Source organism: Atheta coriaria, unplaced genomic scaffold (genome assembly GCF_025399875.1).
Source record: "Atheta coriaria isolate IRGN ID8LTWV9N9 unplaced genomic scaffold, Caltech_Dcor_3.1 hic_scaffold_2_pilon, whole genome shotgun sequence".
Taxonomy (NCBI): domain Eukaryota; kingdom Metazoa; phylum Arthropoda; class Insecta; order Coleoptera; family Staphylinidae; genus Dalotia; species Dalotia coriaria.
Window position 1 is genome coordinate 3,816,367 of NW_027045444.1, and position 22,097 is coordinate 3,838,463.

Consider the following 22,097-nt stretch of genomic DNA (forward strand, 5'->3'; position numbering starts at 1 on the left):
GTAAAAGATAATGAAGTACACGCCTGTGCAATTTTATTAGTTTAAGTGACTGGAAGTAACATTATCTTTCATCTTCGCCCCCTTAACTCTTGACAGGCGCGTCCACGTCGCGGGGGTTGGGCACCAAACTTCCCTTAGAGACCTTAGAGAAGTTTGGTGGCTGAGACCTGTCAAGCCCAAACAACATTCAAATACCTACATATTCATTCTCTTTATTTCTTTAATCATATTTATCATAATCATTACATCAATAAAAAGCGCTCCTCTTATTTGTATCGTACTTAACCTAAGTATAGTATTATATTTGCACAAGCGTTAAAATTTCTATAAATATAAAAAGAAACGAATATCACAATCAGAGTCAGTAGTTTCCACATATGTGCCTATTACAATTACAATTACAAATTCAGCGTGCACAGCAACTGCTGCCCGGTGGCCGTAATCAGCTTCTTAATCTGATTGGCATGCATAGTCTCCTTACACAACGTGATATACGGATCATAATTCTGAATCTCATTCAGTATATCCACATTCTCCCCTTCCACATCATTATCACCCATTTCAAGACCAGAAGATGCTTTTGGTATACCATCGTCACTTTCAAGTATATAACTTGTTGAATAATCCATATGTTGAGGGAAAACATTGATCAAACTCTCTAGATTCATTGTCATAGCCACATGCGTTAAAATATCTGCAAATATAAAACATTATTAACATATTTCTAGATAAAAACAAATAAAAACATTAAAATTTACCTTTTAGAAGCTTTTTATAATAAACACAAGCGCGATTCTGCGCATCCACATGCGAAACACTCAAAACTTTATGCTGTATCGTAGCGATAAGCATTTTCCACTCATCCGGCTTACAAAACACATCCCTAGCATATTGCAGTAAACACTGCGGGCATTCATTCGCCAGAATCAAGATGGCGTCATTAACACTCATAATACAAATCTGCAGACTTAACCTCCCACGTAGTTTCTCATTCAAGCCCAGAAACGTGTTAATCTCCATCAGGACTTGATTAGGTACAGTGCGACTACACAATAACGCCTGTAACTTCTTCAGTAAGCTATCAGCCTTGTCATTCTTTCCATTTTTATGTTTTTCACCGTCAGGTGTCACCACAACAGCAAACGGCGCCATTTTGTTGAGATACTCATGCCGCTTATTCGAAAACAAATGCAAATCATCTTTAGTTTTATCTTTTGTGGAATCATCACGTTGATTATTACTATTCGCTGGTAAATTATGCAAACTTAAATATTGTAGTTGACTTAAATACGAACGCACTAATAATTTCATTGCTTCATGCGTGCTGCGATCGTAGACAACCTGCGTGGCATCATGCTTCGAGAAATAATACCGAAAATGATGTTCGAGTAGATTTTGTAAAACTTGACCGTAATGCGATGCGTCCGAACTACTCGGCATGTGATCCAAGAAAATTTTTAGTAATTTCCCAAGGGAAATCGTTTTCTTTTCGATTAAACACGCAAAAGTCGCGGATATTAACTCACTACGCTGTGTGGTTAACAACGTAGCAAATTCCGAGAAAGAAGGGTTGCCTTTAACGCCTAACTGTTCAAACATCAACTCCCAATTTGTTAGTAACAATCTACTCAATTCATTTGTTTCGATATCGTCGAGATATCTCTTCGCGTCATTCCCGCTGCCTTTCAAGATATGCAACACAACCAACGCGAGTTTTCGTTCGTCGCTCACAGGTAGCGTGTGATTCGACAAAATAGCGATCAAATTATCAGTTCCATACTCTCTCAACAGAGGAACTTTGAGTATCAACATCGGTAGCTCATCGTAATCATGTTGTTCGAATAAACACAACACAGCTTCGGATAACTTCGCTCTGTTTCCATGCCCGTCGGTGTTGAAAACGCTCAAATTCGGCTGATTTGCAGCCGGAATCAACACGGCTTTCAGATAATAAATCATGCCTTGCATGTTTTTCACATTCGCTTGTTCCTGCAAGCGTTTTACCCTCTTAATCACATCGTAGACTTGTAGCCCAGCGAATTTGTAATACGCCGGCGCCATTTTGAAATCTTTCTCGTCACGTGACATGATGTAATGATCAGCGAGTAGCGCACAACTTTGTTTGTACACTTCGATTGAATCTATGATACTTGCATCGTTACGCAGTGGTTTTACACGTTTTGTGCTTGATTCATCCACGGTCCATTTGTATAATACAAGTGTAGCGCGTAGAATCATGTGTGCTTCGGACATGAGATGGCAGTAAGTCGCTGCGGAGGTTAAGCGATGTGAACTTGCAACTATTGCGATGTCATTGAAGATTGTTTTCGGCGCGGGTAGTTCTAGAGAGTATAGAGTCCATGTTGATGTGGATGATGAACTGTTGCTGGAGTTGCATGAATGCGTTGGTGAAGTTTCTGCGTTTGCTAAGAGAACTAGATGGTTATTGCTTAGTAAAAGTTGTTCTATGCCGATGAATGGGCGTAGACCAACCAGGCAGACTGATTCATGAACAGGCGGACATGTCTGAAACATAAATATAGTATTATTAGCTATTTAACTTGGTAAAACTAGTTGTAGTTGAATAATTGAACCCTAGATGGCGCTACAGTGCACTATTAGCATTTTCTACCTTTTTTTCATTAAAATTATTAATCTAATCACTAAAATCAACTCATTTTAAGTTCTAGGCATAAAAAACACAAATATTAGATAAATTCTAACCTAAAACTACGCGTAATACGTTTAAATTAAAGATTTTAACCTAACTTACATTGTCATTCTGTAAACTCTGACATAACCTATGCGTTAACCTCAGTGTATAGCTCTCCAACCCAGTCTCAGTCAACGCATGCAGGAAATGATCCTCCAGCACGACTTTAAACACAGGCGCTGTGAATGGATAAACCGTTATACAGTTATCCACAACTTGATGGCCTCCAGCATCAATAAACTGATACATGAATCCCTCTTGTTGTGTAGCTATCAAACAAGCAACACTATGCAGATTATTCCGGTATAAACTCCCCGCGAATTTGGTTGTGTGTTGTTTGTTATTCACGCGATTGCGATTCACTGCTTCGTCGATGTATAATGGTTTGAGCACCATTGTTTTGAACTCTTCATTGACGATTTTCTGTGTTGTATCGATCACGATTGGTTTTAGTTTGAGTTGGATTAGGTGTTCAATTTGATAATTATCTATTCCTGATGATGTAGATGATGATGATGATTCGGTTGGTGTGGATGTTGGAGATGTCTTTAAATAAGCTGATAGTTCTTTATCGGAGTATGTGAATGGACTGTGGCGGTGCACAGCGCTGTTTTCACGAACGATCGTTGGTAGATTGATTGTTATGCATGAAGATGGCGCTGAGGAAGATGTGGAGGTTTCCATTTCAAGTAGTTTTTTGTAATCTATTGTTTCATCTTCTGAAACTATAAGAAAAACAGTGATTAATGGTAGATTATTTATCAAGTGCGTTAAGTGGCACTTTAACAACGATTAGTATACGTTATTTTTTCTACTTCCACTTTATTTCCATGTTTAGGGCTTGTATAAGCCCCGTGACTAAAGTACTTTAGTTTTATTTTAGCCACGACCGTGATTAAAGTACCACTTTTACACTTTTGCCACAAAACCGTGTAAAAAGTGATACTTTAAAGATAGAAGTAGAAAAAATAATAAAAATCAGTGATTTTGATACTTTACACTTAAAACTCTCATTCAAATCGTTCTCCTGGACGATATCACACTTCCCACTAGTAGAAACAACGCGCATTAGATGCATAGCATCTGAACTCATACAAGCAAGATAGTTTTCAGCGATTTCCACTTGTATGGGCTTGAATGACACCTCGATAAACATTGGCGTCTCTTCAAAATCTATAAACTTCAACTTTGAAATGTCATGCGTCTTCATAGTAAACGTATAAATCGTCAAAATCTTCTCTGAAGCAATTAGAATATTCCCCGATATCTAAAACATCAATATTCATTACAATTAAACATTTAAACATGATTTTAACAATGTTTCAATACCTGACAAACATTTATCAAATGCGGATTCCGCTTGACTGGAATCTCAATCATTTCTAAACTCCCAAGCTCACTTTGATTAGTCGTGGGTGTAACACGTCCTGCAATCCTCGCACGCATCGGTTGCACCATGCCACATTCAGTGGCACCTAAACTAGCTCCACTGTGGTTCATTTTTGACTGTTGCAGAGCTGCAACTGAGTCCCAATTGATGTAAACACGACAGAAGTTTAACTCGCGGTTCTGGCGGTTGAATTTCGACTCTAGAGTTGCTACATAATCACCTAAAACACATCACAACACATTAATCCATTAATTTTATACAAAAAACTGATTTTCTTACCATTTATGCAGTGGCATATCTGTGCAACTTCATCAACAGTTGGAAAACTGAATAAAACCTCTCCGTCCAGGTGCAAATCACGCACCTCGACGCTGTGGTTTGATAAAGCAAGCAGAAGTCGGTTTGGCGGTGCGACTGTAGACGCTGTCGGTTGTTCCACAGTCAAAACTTGCTGGTTTGTAAAGTGGTGCACTGATATTACTCGAACCATCTTGGTTTTCTTCTTGTAACTGCCCAGGAAATGATTTTATGCGTGTTTCAACGCGGCTGAAATATTAATAATGATGACATAAGCCGGAACACACCTGTAGGGTTGTGTAGGGTTGCACAAGGGGTGGAAAACTAAGAGAAACAGGAATTGGGGTGGGTTTAACCTACTTTACAAGTATTGATTAAACAAAATTCAATGGAAAACCGCACCTTGAGTGGGAATTTATGCGGATTTTTATACTTACGTCTTTGGGGAGTGTCTGCACACTAATTAAACATTTTATAGCTTGGAATATACGATTGTTTTTATTAAATAATCACTGTAATTGTCATAAATTGTTATTTTCAATCACCACGCCATCTAGTGGTGATTTTGAGGAATTAGTGGTAGTATAACCAAAGATTTTCATGTTTCAATGTGATTCTTCACGAAATTTGTTAACAAAATGCAGAAATCACATAAATCTTCAACAAAAAACAACATATTATACGAACCTTTACCTATGGATGTCTACGGCAAGCCGCTGGACACTCCAGAGCGTAAATTAATGCAATTTGTTGCTTCGGAAATGGAACCGAAATTGTTTGTTAAACACAAAAATGATTTCACGTTTAGAATGATCACTCAAATCAGAAAACCAAAAGACAAGGTTGTATAATATTAAAAATACATAAACAAATCAACAATAAACATTTATTTAATTTTAAACAGTATAAATATCGCCCCAAGAAGAAATATTTAACAAAACAAATGAGAAGAGAAAACAACTTGGATAAACTACCAAAAACGACTGGAATTACAATGCTTTGCAAGAAATGAGAAACATGTGGCATAGTTATATGACAAAATGCCTGGCATCTCTACATTTAGCCTCAGAGAAAGTCCCAGATGTTACAGATAATAAATATGCACAATTTCACAGTGTTTTAGCTAAAAGTGAATTGACAGGTGCAAATATCACAGTGGAAAAGTCTAATAATCCATCATATGTTGGCATGGAAGGTACAATCGTCCTGGAAACACAACAGACATTTCAAATAGTCACACCTAAGAACCAATTAAAAAGTAAAACATTAATTATTCACTTAAAATTATATATTTTAACAAAATTTTGTTGCAGTTTTGTTAAAATCTGGTTCCGTTTTCATTTTCCGCGTTGGATCTATGCAATTTACCATCTACGGCAACTCGTTACTCATCCGACCTCACGAACGCTGCGTCAAGAAGATCAAATCATTTATTAATATCGATTTGTAATGTTTATTCGTCTAAAACCTAACGGTAGTTCAAATATTCCATGCTGTCATGACATCAGCTCAACAGGTGTGTCTTGTTACTAACCTCCACACAAAAGTCCCTAGAATTTCACTGACTTAGAACCGTTACCAACACCAACGAATCAACATCATAACCACCCGTTCTCGCATTTTGTTTGATGATAACCATCCAAAGATCGCCGCTTATCAGTCGTAAACAGCGGCGTGAGTCATCCACGCGCATTTTCCACTGTTTACCGTCGTAGATTTGTGCAAATCGCGTGTGTATTGACTTAAACTTAAGTGAAGTTAGTGTCTTTTCTAGTGTAGTGTTGTACAATGGCGGCTGTGGTGATTTCGTCCGTGTTTCGGGCGTAAATAACGCAAATATTTCGTGTTTAGACTGGTTGATAGTATAGGGGAATGATGCGTTGAGGGGTGATTGTGTGATGTCGCAATGTTTCGCTTTCTGAGCGGCCGCAAGCCGAGGAACGGCGACCACCACGTCAACAGCCGTCAGCAGCTGAAAGGGGGCGGCAAGGCGTCGAACAAGAACTTGATACTATGTCGGGTTATCCTTTTGGATGGGACTGATTTATCTGTTGAGTTATCTGTAAGCAAATAGTGGAAATTTCATTCTTATTTAGTGAAAAACACCGCGATAGTTATAAATATTTGGATTTTGTTAGTTTTTTGTTTATAACTTTTTAATTTGTTGAGATAACTTGAAAATTCTTTTAGGAATATATTCAGTAGCAAATTCTGCGTATGTTGTGAAAAAATCAATTAAAAATATTCATTTGTTTAAAAGTTATAAGCTTAAAACTAAATATTTAGGTTTTAAGTTAATTTTTAGTTAGTTTTTTGTTTATAACTTTTAAATTAATAGAGATAAATTGAAAATTCTTTTAGATATATATTTAGGGGTTAATTCTGCGTATATTGTGCAAAAATCAATTAAAAATACTGATTAATTAAGAAATTATAAACAAAAAACTAAATTTTTAATATTTTGATGGATTTTTTGTTAGTTTTTTGTTTATAACTTTTAAACTAATCAAGATAAATTAAAAATTCTTTTAAACATAAATGCAGAATTAACATATGCATATCTTATGCAAAAATCAATTAAAAATATTAATTCATTAAAAAGTTATTAACCAAAAACTAAATTTTTAACCCTTAAAATATAAAAACCGTACATTTTAAGGGTTATTTCAACGTAAAAATACAAAAACGCGGTCATAAGTTCACGTGTTTATAATACACTGACATATTTTACATAATACTTACTAAAAAACAATGGAAAACAGTAATTTCTCCCACATTATAAACATTTCTCATCAAATTTCATCACCACAGACATTAACCACGTTGTTTTTCTTGTAGAAAAAAGCCGAGGCACGCGATTTATACGAACAGGTCTTCTATTCGCTGGATTTAATCGAGAAGGATTACTTTGGGCTGCAGTTTACTGATGCTAATCATGTTAAACACTGGCTGGATCCTACAAAATCAATTAAAAAACAAATTAAAAGTAAGTTATTCACAACTTTGAATAAAAAAATAATAAAAATATTTTTAGTTGGTCCTCCTTATACTCTAAGACTTAAAGTGAAGTTCTACTCTTCCGAGCCGAATAATCTCCGGGAAGAACTCACAAGGTATCAGTTTTTCCTCCAATTGAAGCAGGATATCCTCGATGGAAGGCTGGAATGTCCACATCAGACCGCAGTGGAGTTATCTGCGCTTGCCCTGCAATGTTAGTAGCTTTAAATCTGTTTTTAAACAAATTTATGTTAAATTTTATGTTTTTAGCCGAATTGGGTGATTTTGATGAATCTCAACACACGGCAGCTACAGTTTCCGAATTCCACTTTGTTCCTAATCAAACCGAAGAGCTGGAGATCGAAGTCCTCGACGAGTTTAAAAAATGCCGCGGTTTGACGCCTGCACAGGCTGAGATCGCTTATTTAAACAAAGTGAAATGGCTGGAGATGTACGGCGTGGATATGCACATTGTCCTCGGCAAAGACGGCATGGAATACCGCCTTGGGCTCACACCAACTGGAATATTAGTCTTTGAAAACAATCAGAAAATCGGGCTGTTTTTCTGGCCCAAAATCGGCAAATTAAACTTTAAAAAGAAAAAATTAACATTAGTAGTAGTCGAAGATGATGATGCGGGACGCGAACAGGAGCATACGTTTGTGTTTCGTTTACACAACGAAAAAGCATGCAAACATCTGTGGAAATGCGCGATTGAACATCATGGATTCTTCAGGCTGCAAGCGCCTGTAAAGGGACCGAATGCCCGACAGAATTTCTTCCGCATGGGATCGAGGTTTAGATACTCAGGGAGGACTGAGTATCAAAGCACGCATCAGAATAGAGCTAGGCGGACTGTGCAGTTGGAAAGACGACCGAGTCAGCGGTATGGAAAGAGGCAAAGTCATGTTTTAAGGGAAAAGTTACGCGAACGTGATTTACCACCTGAACCTACAACAAGTATAAATATAAACACAGCAGCAGCAGGGTCAAGTAGTAATGCTGATACACAATCACAATCTGAACCGCTTTATTGTAAAGTAAACGATGATTGTACGAAAAGTTTAACCCCCAGTGGATCAACCCGACAGAATTCCATTAAATCTAGCAGTGGTGGTGGTGCGGGTGGTTCGAATTTAGGCAGCCCACCGATCAGCCCTACGCCATCAAATGCTGATTCACAGCTGGATGTATTGCTCAAGAGTCTTGCGAAAGAGACGCTGAGTGGAATACAACGAGATGAGGCTAGGAATGTGCAAAATGATGGTAAATATTTAATATTTCATAGAAATTTTGATAATATTAGTGATATTTTGTGTTTAGCAGGTGATTTAGACTCGATAAAAAGTCTTCCTTCGGAAATACCTAACAATATTAATAAATTCGCATCAACAGCAGCTAAACCTAAACCATTATCACCCAGTCAACTGAAATGCAACATTTTGAAAGCTAAAGCTGATGAGGAATCAGCTATTGGTACTAAATTGACCAATCAAATGTTTGTTGCTGCTGCCACACATGAAGATATCACTTCAATGAATGCTGCAGCTACTTTTATATCAGTTGTAAGTATTTTTAGTTGTTTTTTTCACGGTCGTGACTAAAGTTGTGATTAAAATACTTTTCTCACGGTCGTGACTAAAGTAAACTATGTTTTGTTTTTGTTTTGTGTTTGTTTTTGCTTACATTCGCTTGTTTTGCTTGATTTTTAATCCCAAGGGCGGTGATAAATTAACACTTGCTGTAAGCGGCGCATCTACACCGCCATCTAACGCGAGTTTACCCACTACACAACCTGCCAGGAGTGCTACTCCTGTGACTGTAACCTATTTCGGCCAATCGGACGCTGGGAAACTGGAACGCGTCATGCTGAATGGCCCCGAGCAGCAGTTGAGTCTTCCGTCGAGTACCGCAGATGTAGAGGATTTGTTATCATTTGAGGATAATAATCCTTTCACTGGTTTGGATGTGAATCCCTTCGGCAATCCGTTTATCACCGAGAATCCCTTTCAGGATCCCGTTGAGAATAATAATCATGATGAGAATCATGCAAATGATGAGAAAAATGACGTAAGATTGTTTTTGTTTGTCTAGTGCGCATGCTTTAAGTGTTTAAGTTATTTTATGTTTTTTTTTATTTAGTTTTTAATGAAAATTAATTTTTTTATGTTTTTAGAATGAAGATACGCCTGACATGGCCAATAATAACCTAGATGCAGCCGATGGACGTGATGAGGATGAAGAACAACCGAATAATGGTTGTAACGGTGTGACAGGTGTGACTTTGAATAGTTTGTCGCCGTGGCTGGTGCAGGATATCGTCACGCCGAAGATAATGCGTAAATCCGTCATCACTACGCAGTTATAGTTGGACGCTGGGCAATAACTTTCGCTTGTTATGTGATAAGCAACCTTTTCGAGCAGTTTTACAAGAGGCGATCGCGTTTTTTAGGAATATGTATTTATATTAGCGACTATGATGGCGACGATGGCGGCTCACGCGCGCGAGAGATTTTTATAGAGCATATTTTATTATACACAGATATTTTTTTTTCGCTTGTTTGTTCGTAGCTTGTAGGGAAATTTATGATGCATTCCAGTAACCACCGACAGCAGCAGGACCGTGCCATTCGTACTTGTACTTACATCCGACCAATTTTTAAATCAGTATTTGTGCCTTGACTATCCGTCCGGACCTTTGAAACGTTTTTCAACAACCTTTTTAGCGATGCAAATATACAATAAAGTACAATTATGTGTTTATGTATAAAATCCTGACATTTTTGGGTGAATTTTGTGTTTATTTGATGATTTTATCATGGGTTGCATAATGACAAGCGTGTATTTTACATAAGTTCACCGCATAACCTCAAAACATTCAAGTTTTTCAAGTGTACAACTTTTAGGATAATAAACATGCTTAGAACTTTTCTTCCAAGCGTAAACGCACGGTTTTTAGCGTTGAATTTTGATTGTGCACAGCATTTATGTAAAAGATACGCTGGTCATTCCAAATGGGCGAATATTCGCCACACAAAAGGTGCTAAAGATGCTCAGCGTGGTGCATTGTTCACAAAACTAGCTCAAAAGATGAAAATAGCTATTCAGGGTATGAAAAACACATTAAATCATCATCTACACATTATATTAATGCAGATTTTATAAACTTTTCATTGTAGAAGGTGGATCTACTGATCCTAAATTGAATATAAACCTGGAACAAGTCCTCGAACAAGCTAGAAGAGCAAATATGCCTGGGGCAACTGTGCAAAGCATCATAAAAAGCGCCTCTACAAAGGGCACAGGACAAAAATACCAAATAGAGATTAGGTATATTTTATTTTACATTATTTCAATAAAATAAACGATTATTTTGATATTTTAGAGGTCCTGGAAGTTGTATAGTGCTTGTAGATCTCTTCACTGAACATATACATCATGCAAAGCAAAATATAAGCACAATTATGAAGAAACACGGGTAAAATCACATTTTATACAAAAATTAAAAACAAAATTTTATTAAAATCTCTTACCAGTTCAAAATATGCAGATGGTGGAGCAAAACACTGTTTTGAACAAAAAGGCATTGTTATAGCCGAGCGTCCAGCAGGTAAAGACGACGCAGTGATTCTAGAAAAAGCCACCGATGATGCAATTGAATGCGGCGCTGAAGACGTGAAAATAAACGATGAAGACCATCTCGAGTTTCACTGCGCTGCAAGCAGTCTGAAAAACGTCGCCGCGGTTTTAGAGAAAACCTATATTGTTACAAGCGCTAGCGTTGAATATATCCCAACAATTGGTCAGGAATTAACTGACCAGGAGATGACCGACGCCGCAAAGATGCTGGACAAACTCGAAGCACTACCGGAAGTCATCCAGACCTATAATAATATAATCTAAGCGCAAAATGTGTACATTTAATGTAAAATCCGTGAATATGAATATGAAAATGGTATTTTGATGTCGGAAAGTTTCTAATGGCGGCCGCTGAATGGTTTTACGAGCGCACATCAAAACTTGTGCATGCGAGGATGATTGATGAGTTATTTTATCTATGCATGATTAACCACGAGTTTTCGCCGAAAAACGCGCAAAAAATCCAAGGATTCCTAAAGACAGACAAGAGTAACGACCGAGAATCATGTCAAGTACACTAGAGAATACTCACCGATACAAAATTCAGCTGAAATTTGAGGTTAAAACATAATTTGTGAATAATTTGAGGTTAGGTGAATGAAAGACGCGTGCAAATGAGAAAATCATTTATTACATAGGTAGTTTTTCATGTTTTTCATGTGAATTTGTGTTTAGCGCGTTTTCATCCCCCTTGGTATTCATCATTAGTTTATTAATTGTTGTGTAGTGTGTGTGTGTAGTGGGGATGATGACTCTCTGACTGAGCATAGTTTGTCCGCGTTCATTTTTCATAGAAGAATTAGAGTTAGATATATAAACGAAACAGTGTTTCTTTTTTTTCTGTTTCCGTTAGACTTTATTTTAGACAAGTTTTTGAAGAGGTTTTTTTATTGTCTATATATATTAGTTTCGCCTTCGATTAATGGAGTGTGATTCAGGTGTGTGTGTGTGTGTTTTGTTTGTTTAACAATTTTATGTACAACTATCAACAATGGGCGGCGTACAATTCAAAATAAACGCTGCTTTTGTACACTCGGCATCGTTTTAGTGAGTTTTTAGGTTAAAAAACGTAAGATTTATGTATAAAGTGTCAATGCAAGATCATATAGATAATATGGATGCGGTATGTTTGAATTTTAAATTTCGCGCCATTAAAAATGTCATTTTCTGTCATTTTACGCAAAACTACTGTCAATCGAACTGAATTGCATGTTGAATTCTATCAAATGAAATTAGTGATATGTTTTGTGCTGTGTAAGAGTCTATAGCTGCAAATACGACGACCGGGTGAGTCAAAAGCGCGTTTAGTGACAGGTACGCCTGTTTATTTTCCACACGACACATGTTAGTTAGTTGTTGGAACTTAAAATAGTTATCAGCGCTTGTTTTATGTTTAGTATTGCTTAATTAATTATTGTTGAAACAGTGTTTGCCAGTGTGTGTGTGTGTCGTTTTCCCTTTTCTTTAATAATGAACAACAACAATATTTATGAAAAATTCGATAGAAAATCTACCTACCTTATAGCTTACAGTTTATTATTATCATCATCATCGTATTTGTTAATTTTGTTTACAATATTTAAATATTTATAGGTTTATTCGATGGCGGCGCTGTACTCCAACTCACATACAGTGTGTTTATGTGTGTGTGAGTGGAGTGCAGTGCCGCCATTATTGTTTTGTTTTGCGCAATAGAGTATAGGTTCCTCGAAACATGCGTGTGTATTCGTATATATTTCGATAATCTTAGAATATTGTTAAATATTTTTTGGTTGGTTGGTATTCATTTTTATAGTCACTTTAAATGTGTGTTGTGTGGGTTGCAGGTGTGTGTTTGTGGCACTTGTGGTTTTCGCGCAGCGATGCATCTACGGGCAGCCGCACTCGTCGACGACCATCTTGGGTAGATCACGCTTGATGATGTTGCTATCCGGGCCGTAATATATCAGACTCATGCTGGAGAACTTCAACGGCGCGCAGCATGGTTGCATACCACTGAGATGGTGCGTCTTGCGCACCTCTTCGAGCACGTGCGTATGGTAAGTTGCATACGCCTCGGGGCCACGATGATGGCCGCAGTCACCGCGGCAGTAATTCGCGTAGTAACCTTGCGGTGCGATGATCCAGTCATCCCAGCCTAACTCTTTGAAACTGACGTAGAAGCGTTGCTTACAGCAGGCGTTGCCGGAGTCCACACCGCAGTCCAGCGCACGTCTTCGCACACGTTTCGTCGTCGTCGGATCGGTGTGCACGACGAGGAATGGCCGGTCGGGGTCTGCGCTGTCACCGTTGAATAACCTAACCTGCCAATTGCTGCAGCAGGCGCAGTCGACAAACAGTCGCAGACGATCGGAATCCGTTGATTCCAACCACTGGCGGACTGTACGAGTCAGGTCGACTTTTTGCCAGCCGGAGGCGGTTTCATCAAGCTGCACCGCGACTGGATCCTCTGTCAACTCGCTAAATTCCTAGAAAGTGAGTACAAGTATAACGTATATGTATGCAAACGTGCTGTGTCATCCACCATTTTGTGTCTTTTTTCGGTGTTTGAGGTTACCTTGGAGTTGATTTTGACAGATCGTGGCAGCGCGGCCAGGAACTTGAAGACGTATAGTTCGGTGGATTTGCACTTGGCGGAGCGCGCGTGCCGGATGTCGGCTTTGAGCCAGAGCGTCGCCGAACGCACGCGGAACTCTTGCCCGCCGGCGGCGCCCGACGATTCGGCGCTCACGCGGAACTCCACCAGGCGATTACCGTTAACACGGACGCCTGCAATTACACGTAATCAAAGGTGTGAGTATATGGGTATATGGGGCGGCAATGCAGTGGCAGTGCACATTGGTAATATAATTGTGTGGCGGCGGTGGCGCCGACCGCATGCACTCATAACGCGTGCCTCATACCACGGGCCAACCAACCGCGCCGCCACCGCGCTTCCTTTTCTCTACTATGCTTTTTGTTCGTTGGATGTTCCAGCCGCCAGCCGGCTCTCGAACAATCGTAAATCTTATGCTGTTGTGCATACATAAAGCGCTGCCGCCACCGCCGCCCCCTCGCCAGCGGAATATATTAACGATAATGATAACAATCCATTACTATCGCGATGTATTGGCGCACTGATTTTGCGAAATATGATAATAGACGGAAATATAAATGGCTGTTTTTATCTCGACTATATCTTAGCAGTTTCGGGGGCGGTGGGGGTGGTTGATAAAAGTTTGTTAGACTTTTAGTCTATGGCGGGTCTGAAAGGGTTGATTTTGTTGGAAATTAATTTTTTTAAATTTTTGCCGCCCCCAGTGATTCTCCGCGTCTCGTGGTTGTGGAAAAAATTAAAAGCACATTATGTAACATTGTAGGACGCATTCCGGGGGATGTTCCAGTAATCCAGGGTTGCGCGTGCGGGATGTGGGGGCAGGCGGCGGGCGGGGGGGGAGGGTGGTAGTGGCGGCGGCGGCGGCGGCTGTTCCTTCGCATGCACAGACGCCCGCTCGCAGACTGCGCCGCGTGCCGTTGCCGACTAGCCGGCACCAGCCGCCATCGATCCGCGGCCCCCTTGCCGCTGCCGCCCCACCAAAACAGCAGACACATTCGGAGCATAATTTTTTACTACAATACTTTTGCTGCTCCGCCAGCGTCGCGCTGCGCGGGGCGCGCAGTCATGTGATGTAGTAATGTAGTGCACGCGGGGCGGCGGCGGCGACGGCGGCAAAAAGAAAAGAAGCCCGCACGCACCCCTTTCGAATCGCTAAATCTCGCAAGACGACGACGACGACGAGAGCAGAAGAGAAAAAAAAAGAGGAGAGCGGAATTTTGGCTACACACCACATGTACGGGATTTTATTAGAGTTTTACATAACGCCGCCCCCCCCGAAGGCTTGAGATGACGAGGGGTGGGTGCGTGTGTGTGCAATCACTTCGAATAAATTGCATTCGAAGACAAATTTTTCGTCATTTGCATAGCGAATAAGGAATACCACAAAAGGGGGAGGCAAATTGAAATAAAGCATTCACCCATGCCGCCCCTGCCGCCGCCCCCCCTCGCAGCATCAAGCGGAAGCATTCGATAAATCACTCGTCGATTACGCCGCGCTAACTTTTCTCGACGACGAGATTGAAAGATTGAGCGATACGCGAGCGCGAATTCCACCCTCACCCCATGGGGTTGATGGTACTCACTTACCCACTCTTGAGATGAGAAAGCACGTGGTTCGTGTCGCACCTTACGGTGTTAGGGTGGAGGGGTGGTGTTTGGGGGTGGCCGGCGGACGCAATCATACAGGTAGTTTTCGGCACGTGCAAAACGGACGAGCGGCGGCGTGAAATCGAAAGGAAAGTTTTGCGCGCACGCCCACCTCTTTCTCACTCGAGGTAAAAACTACCCATCCTTTTGCTAGCCGCCTTACAGTGTGTGGGGAAGGGGGCGGCGGAGTTAGTTTTCACTTTGACACATTTTCGCACGCAAGTTACGCGAGTAATTGAGTTTACGTGAGTCAGGTAACTTTTTTCGAAAATTGCCGATTACTTCCGCATCGATTGGGGGATTTCCACGGATTTTAGATTGGTTTAAAGATAATTAAAGTATCTTTCAGGATATGTTATAAATTTCGTGTTGAAACGTTAATTAGTGCAAATTAATTAACGTTAAAGTACATGATTAGTGGTTTTTTGGTGGTAAATTGATATTTTTTAGTAATTTGGGTATAACTTTTGATCTAGTGATTAGACTTCTGACATTTTTGCTTATAATGGTAGATTATTTAATTGGTAATCAGGAAATATTTGATTAAAAGGGGTAAGATTATGAGAACAACTCTTAAATTAGGTCTAAACTTCAATTTGCGCATTTTTAGTACTTCTTGCATTCTTTTTTTAAATTGGTGATAACTAGGACATTAATTATTAAATATTAATTATTTTTGCTCATATTGATAAGATATTAGTTCATTTATGAGTAGATATTAAAATATTTGGTAATATATTTGCGTTAAGGGACGAAAATTACTCTCAAAGTTGACTTTAGTCTACTTATATTTAAGTGCAAAATTTTGTACTTCATTTTTTTCGAAAATTGACGATAATTTCTACAATAATTAATATTTTAAAATAATCTTAGCTGTGGTTGATAGATAAACAATTAATTAAACAATTTATCGAATAATGATATATTTGTTGCTAAAATATTATTTTAAAAGGGCAAAATACTGTTTCAAAGTCTAAATTTACTGAAAACTTGCGTAATTTGAATTGGTTTTGAAAATTGCTGATAATTTCCGTCCTAATCAACAGATTTTTTTAATTTTTGCATATTTTGATAAACAATTAGTCCCTCTTTCCGAAAATATATAATTTATACGCTTAGTTATACTTTTTAATATAAATAATTAAGTTTAAACTATGCGTACCTTGCTCGGCGAACGAAATAATCTCCGACGTGCGTCCGTAAAAGTCATCTGCGTCGATGGTGTTGTCCGCCGTTGCAGCAGCGGCGGCAGCACCCGTGGACGCTGGATTCGCCGATTGCTGAGCATGCTGAGCATGCGGATCATGCGCATCGTGCGCGCCATCCTCGGCGCGAAACAGCGTCTCCATGATAATCTCACGTGGAAACGCCGCGAGCGTTACGTTCGGTTTATGGCGAAGGCCCAGCTTTGACAAAATCTGCCTCTTGATGGCCTCCAGCCTCAGCGCGTCGGCGGCAGCGGCCGGCTGCGTGCTACCACGGGCTTCACCAGCCGGATGGTGATGCTTGTAGAGGCAGTTGGGGCACGCGACCGCCTCCTCGAGGCCTTTAAGCGATCGCGCCAACTCGTCCCCGAGGGGATTCTGGCGTTGTTGTGGAGTATTTGTTGCGGCGGCGGCGGCGGCGTGATGCCGTAGCCTATCCCTGGCGCCGGCGGCGGCGACGACGGCGAGCACGAGCACGACGAGCACGGTGACTGGCGCGCGCCGCGTGTGAACTGCCATAATATCCCTAAGGGGTGCAGGGTGTGTGTGTGTGTGTGTGTGTGTTGGGGGTGGGTTTGGGGTGTGAGTGTTGTATAGTCAGTCAGTGTATGGGCGGTATTTGCGTGTTGCGTGTGTGTCTGGGTGTGTGTGGGTGTATTTTGGGTCCGGTTTCACTACGTGAGGCACTTTGTTGCTGAGTAGTAGTCTATCATCGTTGAGGGTGGGCGGCGGTGGCGGCGACGCGCACGGTATTATCTCGCGATGGCGCGATGGCGCAGCACCTGCACCTGGTGGCGCGGCGTGCTGCCGTGCTGGGCGTCGGGCGGCTGACGATGGCGGTGGCGGCGGTGGCTGCGGCTGGCCATGTCCGGTTGGGGGGCACGCGCCGGAGTGCCACCCCGATCACCACGCGGTCACTGGCGGCGGCGGCACGGGCACGGGCGCGCTTCGCATCACGCACGTGACACACGGGCACACGGGGCAGGTGGAAAGTGTGTACAGATTGGTGGTATGTGTGTTGGGGGCGGCGGGTGTGTGTGATAGTGTGTATGTGTGTAATGTGTGTGGTGTGGTGTGTGTGTGGGGGGTGGCGTGTCGTGTGTAGGCGCCCTCCGATGCGCGTCTCTCGGCGTGCCGATCGCGACTAACGCCGAATGCCGCCGGCGGTCGGCGGCAATGCGCTCGCAGCTCCTCGCTCTATTCTGTGTGCGTTTTTTTCTTCTTCTTCTCTTGCGTTTCGCCGCTGCCGCGCCGCCCGCGCAACCGCTTCACACTAATTTATCGCCAAATATTAATTCCGCCATCATCACGCACTTTGCCAACTTATTTTGAATTTATCAAACGGCGTCAATTAATTAATTACACACAAATTAAAATCACAAACAAAAAAATCATTTTTAAAGAAATTTTCTTAGTTTTTTATCAATAACTTTCATAAAAATTATCCGATTTTAATTATTTTAACTTTATTTGATAGATAATTAACCCACCTTTTGATTATTACAAAATTAAATGTAATTCACATCATTTTAAAGAGTTTAAAGCTCAATTAATTAAGATTATCGGTAATAAACTCACAATTAACGCTAAAATTTTCAAACGTTGAACGTTGGCCACCGGTGCCGATGGTGTTGTGAGCGGATCACTCGTTGTGTATGGCGATACACCTTTGGTGACCAGGTGTTGAGCGCGTGGGCCGAGGCGCCACACGGAGACATCGGCGGCGTGCCGCGCGCGCCGCGTTCGAATTCCCGACCGGAATGCTTTATTATGCGTGCCGCGCACCGCGCCGCGGCCGCACTTTATGAATAACTAATTAAAACGCCGGCGCGGCTAACAAGACACGGGACAAGACAAGCTACAATAACAGAACACTAACATGCACATTCATGCACGTAATTATTGTTCAATTTAATCAAAAATCAAACTTTTTATTCCATTTTCGGTTAAATTTCTTATTTTGCGGTAGAAATTTGATTTAAATGGATTTTAAGTAGTTTACTGCATTAATTAATGCGGTAATAAGAATAGGAATAAGTTTTGGAAGTTTTAGTACGCTTTGCGTCCTCTATGAGCAAGTTTAATGAAGTATAATACTTTGTGTATGTAAAATTGCCTACGATGAATCACTACAACTCAAAAATATAAATTTATCTCCGTGAAATTGAATTAAATCATAAGTGGTCATAGTACATGTCTTTGATGAGTTGATATTTTCATTTGTTGATTAATATAGATGCGTTTTTTGGCGTTTATTAGCATAATTTATGAAATTTTTGGCATCGTCTGGCCGCAACATTAAGAACATTGTCCGGCTGGAACCGGCTGTGACCCCTAACCTAGCACAACTCGCCTCAACTAACTAACGGCTAGACGCAGAATTCGTTAATTGCATCTCGCGCACGTCACTCGCCCGACAATGGCAATGGCAATGACAATAAGATGCCGACGCGATGATGATCAATGACGCGTCAAACACTTTCAAACACTTTCGATCTCGATCAATTACTGCGACCAGTGCGGATGACTCAGCGATACCTCAACTTAAACATTCATTTTTTCTCATTTAGAAATTGTTTAAACAAAAATCTTTGATAGTAGTTTATAGGGAATTTATTTGGGTATAATTTTGGATAAAAATATAAATGAAATGTTTAATTTTACGGAAGTTATGAATGAAATAGTGGTAAAATTGAGTTTATTATGTTTTTATGAGAGTTAAAGTGTTTTTGGTTAATAACTTGAACAAAAATCATCCGAATTTAAATATTTTAGAAGATAATAGTAGATAATTAAATTGTCTATCAGAAAATAATTATAGTTTAAGATTTGTTTATGTAAAAAGTTAAGAAAATTGAATTTGAAGTCAAAAACAATTTTTTAGTCACTTTAAACACCCGTTACTGCATTTTTGATACAAAATAATTAATAACTCCTACGATAATTGCCAGATTTCTATTATTTAAATGAGAAATGATAAACAATTAAATTATCTATACGAAAATATATAACATTTATATTTAAAATTATTTTTAATACTAAAAAATTGCTTTCAAAGTCAAATTAACGATTTTAAGTCAAATTACACAATTTTTCATATAAATTATTTAATAACTCAAAGAAAACCAATTTGATTTTCATTATTTCAACTTTAACTTGCGTGAAAATGGTTTAATTAACTATAATTTCCGTATTTTCTTTGGTGCGTTGGTGCAAAGTGCAATTTTAACCCCTTGCACCGCCGGTGGCACATCCGGTGCTGGTAATTTAGTGCAGCCGTACGAGTGCGCCACACACGCGTGCACTGATAACGCACGTTGCGTGCGTCGAGGAGGCGGCCGCCGGTCGGGTTACTGAGCCAAGGGTGCCCACCCCCGCCTCGATGCGAGAAAGGGGTTAAGCGCTAACACACTGACTCACACCGATCGCGTTTCATGCCACTCTATCGTCGTATCATATCAAATTTTCATTTTCTTTAACTTGTCACTTGACATTTCGCTTCTTGCGGAATTGAGCGAATTGAGAATGAAGGGTATTATTGCTAAGAATAACTTTAATATGTTGGTACACGTCGGGTTTTATTTGCAGATAGAAATTGTGAGGGAATTTATGGGAAAATATAAGAATTTTTGTTGGTTGGTTGTTTGATTTGAGTTTTTGAAGGTTTAGGTTACGTAACATTAAATTTTTTGGTATTTTGTGATAGATAATTTAATTATCTATTGTTTTATGGTTAAATTTTTAAAATCGGATTATTTTTGTAAGAGTTATTAAACATTTTAGTAACAAAAACATTTTTTGTTGAATTAGATTTAAAAAAAAAATCAATTTTTAACTTTCTTAGCGTTTTTCTACCATTAGAAATTACTGATGGTATTAATATTATATATTTATTGATAGATAATTTATTTGTTTATTATTGGCTCTTTAAATAACATAAATCGAGTGATAATTGTAAGAGTTATTAATTAATTTCTAAAAAAAGACTTTAATTTGTCAAAAAAAGTAAATTTCATTTTACAAGCAGTTTTCAAGTCTTAAACAAATTCCAAAACATAAATAATAAATATTGTCGGATAGATAATTTAATTATAAACAAATTAAAGCAAAAATAACAAAAATCCACCAAAAATTTCAAAAGTTATGCAAATTTTACCAAAAATAGATCCCAATGATTTGTTTTGCTTGAGTTTTTGTCTAGTCAAACAATTAAAGTTTTAATCATCGCCGACACCCGAAAGTAAACAGTAATTAATTGATTGACCATGACCAGCGCAAGTGTTCTTCACTTGCTCTCGGCGGCTGGCTAGACACACGATGGCCACCGCCGAAAATGACAATGACAACACTTTCATTACCGGCCCCGATCAATTGACATCAATTTGCACGACGGAATCGCAGTCTGAAAGCGACTCAAAGTTCGGCAATTAATCACGACGTGTATCGCAATAAAGTGTTTACTCATTGTTTGTTGTGGCTTGTTGATTGTGTTGGGCAATTGAAAAAAACTGAAAAATTCGGATTTTGAAATTGTGGCAATAAATAAACACACAAATGATGCGTGACGAAAGCTTTGGTTGCCGAGAGTTTATCGGGATAAAAATTTGAAGCCGCGTGTGTCGTAACATTGCGTTGATAATATAATTTCCAGCCGTATCTATTTTTAATTAATTTAAATTAATGATTTATGGATCAGCGCACAGCACGCAAGGCGAAGCAATGTGGATATAACTCGTTTTTTGTTCGTTTTTTTCAGTTTTAAACATTAATTATGTTTTAATTTTAATGTTTCTTGGGCCAATTGATTGATAATTAAATTTTTTAGGTTATAGATAATATTGAAAGGGTTCATTTTATTTATAAATACTGTTTTATTAGGTTTAAAGTTGAAATTTGTAGGAAAATTTTGAAAAAATTGATTTTCTTACAAACTATAAGATAATTTTTTGGTTAATTAAGAAATTTTGATTATTTTGACTTTATTTGATAGATAATTAAATTAGCTTTCAGAATATGTATGACTTGCATATAAATATTATTAACAAGTACTGAAAAAATGATTGCAAAGTCAAAATTACGTTTTACAGAAATATAAAATAGGTTAAAGTCATTTTGATATAAAATTGTTCATAACTTTTGCAATATTTATTATTTTTGAGTCATTTTCCCTTCAAAAGATAATAAATTAAATTATTTATCACAAAGTGCATCAAAAACATTAAACAATGAATGTTTAAAGGCCTAAAAATTGATTCAAAGTTACAAGTATAATTTTTTGGGCATAGATTATCTAAAAATAATTTTTCTTATAAAATTGTTAATAACTTTTACAATTATCAACCGATTTTAACCATTGTTATTTGAAATAATAGCCAATTAAATTATTTAATAGAATAGTTATTAAAACATTTGATAATAATTGTTAAAACTCCTAAAAATGCCTGCAAAATCAAAATTATTTTTTTGTTGGGTGTAGATTAAATTAGAATTATTTTTTTATAAAATTGTTTATAACTTTAACAATAATTAACCGATTTTGATAATTTAAACTTTAAATGATAGATAAATAAACTATTCATAAGAATATTTATTAAAAATAGTAAAATTATAATG

At 38.8% G+C, this 22,097-nt stretch overlaps 5 protein-coding genes across 8 annotated transcripts; 3 read left to right on the forward strand and 2 right to left on the reverse strand.

Annotated features, from left to right (window-relative positions):
• Window positions 1-202: 202 nt before the first annotated feature.
• Window positions 203-5,026, reverse strand: LOC135798324 (BLOC-2 complex member HPS3). 2 transcript variants are annotated; one of them, XM_065311137.1, is made up of 7 exons: window positions 4,838-5,026; window positions 4,383-4,649; window positions 4,043-4,323; window positions 3,713-3,980; window positions 2,774-3,438; window positions 759-2,526; window positions 203-694 (listed from the first exon to the last, which is right to left on the reverse strand). In XM_065311137.1, exons 2-7 carry the CDS (start codon window positions 4,591-4,593, stop codon window positions 399-401), a joined length of 3,489 nt encoding a protein of 1,162 aa, XP_065167209.1. In that variant the 5' UTR covers window positions 4,594-4,649; window positions 4,838-5,026; the 3' UTR covers window positions 203-398. The 2 variants fall into 2 exon arrangements, with proteins under 2 accessions (XP_065167209.1, XP_065167219.1); XM_065311147.1 differs by lacking the exon at window positions 4,838-5,026 and having other exon boundaries at window positions 4,383-4,762.
• Window positions 5,027-5,038: 12 nt separating this feature from the next.
• On the forward strand, window positions 5,039-5,913 carry Pop4 (ribonuclease P/MRP subunit POP4). Its single transcript, XM_065316919.1, is given in 4 exon segments — window positions 5,039-5,242; window positions 5,305-5,377; window positions 5,380-5,658; window positions 5,714-5,913. Coding segments are annotated over 4 exon segments (693 nt in total). The 3' UTR covers window positions 5,851-5,913.
• A 78-nt stretch (window positions 5,914-5,991) lies between these two features.
• On the forward strand, window positions 5,992-10,149 carry yrt (erythrocyte membrane protein band 4.1-like yurt). 3 transcript variants are annotated; one of them, XM_065311158.1, is made up of 7 exons: window positions 5,992-6,462; window positions 7,239-7,386; window positions 7,435-7,611; window positions 7,668-8,663; window positions 8,721-8,962; window positions 9,117-9,467; window positions 9,574-10,149. In XM_065311158.1, exons 1-7 carry the CDS (start codon window positions 6,307-6,309, stop codon window positions 9,763-9,765), a joined length of 2,262 nt encoding a protein of 753 aa, XP_065167230.1. In that variant the 5' UTR covers window positions 5,992-6,306; the 3' UTR covers window positions 9,766-10,149. The 3 variants fall into 3 exon arrangements, with proteins under 3 accessions (XP_065167230.1, XP_065167238.1, XP_065167246.1); XM_065311166.1 differs by having other exon boundaries at window positions 8,724-8,962; XM_065311174.1 differs by lacking the exon at window positions 9,117-9,467.
• A 78-nt stretch (window positions 10,150-10,227) lies between these two features.
• LOC135798355 (translational activator of cytochrome c oxidase 1) lies at window positions 10,228-11,361 on the forward strand. Its single transcript, XM_065311187.1, has 4 exons — window positions 10,228-10,506; window positions 10,577-10,727; window positions 10,783-10,875; window positions 10,934-11,361. Exons 1-4 carry the CDS (start codon window positions 10,314-10,316, stop codon window positions 11,298-11,300), a joined length of 804 nt encoding a protein of 267 aa, XP_065167259.1. The 5' UTR covers window positions 10,228-10,313; the 3' UTR covers window positions 11,301-11,361.
• Window positions 11,362-11,647: 286 nt separating this feature from the next.
• Window positions 11,648-18,172, reverse strand: Actbeta (inhibin subunit beta). The gene is made up of 3 exons (XM_065315577.1): window positions 16,442-18,172; window positions 13,594-13,805; window positions 11,648-13,504 (listed from the first exon to the last, which is right to left on the reverse strand). The coding sequence occupies exons 1-3, from the start codon at window positions 17,001-17,003 to the stop codon at window positions 12,905-12,907; spliced, it is 1,374 nt and encodes a 457-aa protein (XP_065171649.1). The 5' UTR covers window positions 17,004-18,172; the 3' UTR covers window positions 11,648-12,904.
• Window positions 18,173-22,097: the final 3,925 nt, after the last annotated feature.

Coding starts and splice junctions, on each gene's coding strand:
- LOC135798324 (XM_065311137.1), bottom strand. CDS start 4,593: ATGGTTCGAGTAATATCAGTGCACCACTTTACAAACCAGCAAGTTTTG. Junction 4,324..4,382: donor GATATGCCACTGCATAAATG/GTAAGAAAATCA, acceptor GATGTGTTTTAG/GTGATTATGTAGCAACTCTA. Junction 3,439..3,712: donor TTTGAATGAGAGTTTTAAGT/GTAAAGTATCAA, acceptor TTTTTCTTATAG/TTTCAGAAGATGAAACAATA.
- yrt (XM_065311158.1), top strand. CDS start 6,307: ATGTTTCGCTTTCTGAGCGGCCGCAAGCCGAGGAACGGCGACCACCAC. Junction 6,463..7,238: donor ATTTATCTGTTGAGTTATCT/GTAAGCAAATAG, acceptor TTTTTCTTGTAG/AAAAAAGCCGAGGCACGCGA. Junction 8,963..9,116: donor CAGCTACTTTTATATCAGTT/GTAAGTATTTTT, acceptor TTTAATCCCAAG/GGCGGTGATAAATTAACACT.
- LOC135798355 (XM_065311187.1), top strand. CDS start 10,314: ATGCTTAGAACTTTTCTTCCAAGCGTAAACGCACGGTTTTTAGCGTTG. Junction 10,507..10,576: donor GATGAAAATAGCTATTCAGG/GTATGAAAAACA, acceptor TTTTCATTGTAG/AAGGTGGATCTACTGATCCT. Junction 10,728..10,782: donor AAATACCAAATAGAGATTAG/GTATATTTTATT, acceptor TTGATATTTTAG/AGGTCCTGGAAGTTGTATAG.
- Actbeta (XM_065315577.1), bottom strand. CDS start 17,003: ATGGCAGTTCACACGCGGCGCGCGCCAGTCACCGTGCTCGTCGTGCTC. Junction 13,806..16,441: donor TATTTCGTTCGCCGAGCAAG/GTACGCATAGTT, acceptor GTGTAATTGCAG/GCGTCCGTGTTAACGGTAAT. Junction 13,505..13,593: donor CTGTCAAAATCAACTCCAAG/GTAACCTCAAAC, acceptor CTCACTTTCTAG/GAATTTAGCGAGTTGACAGA.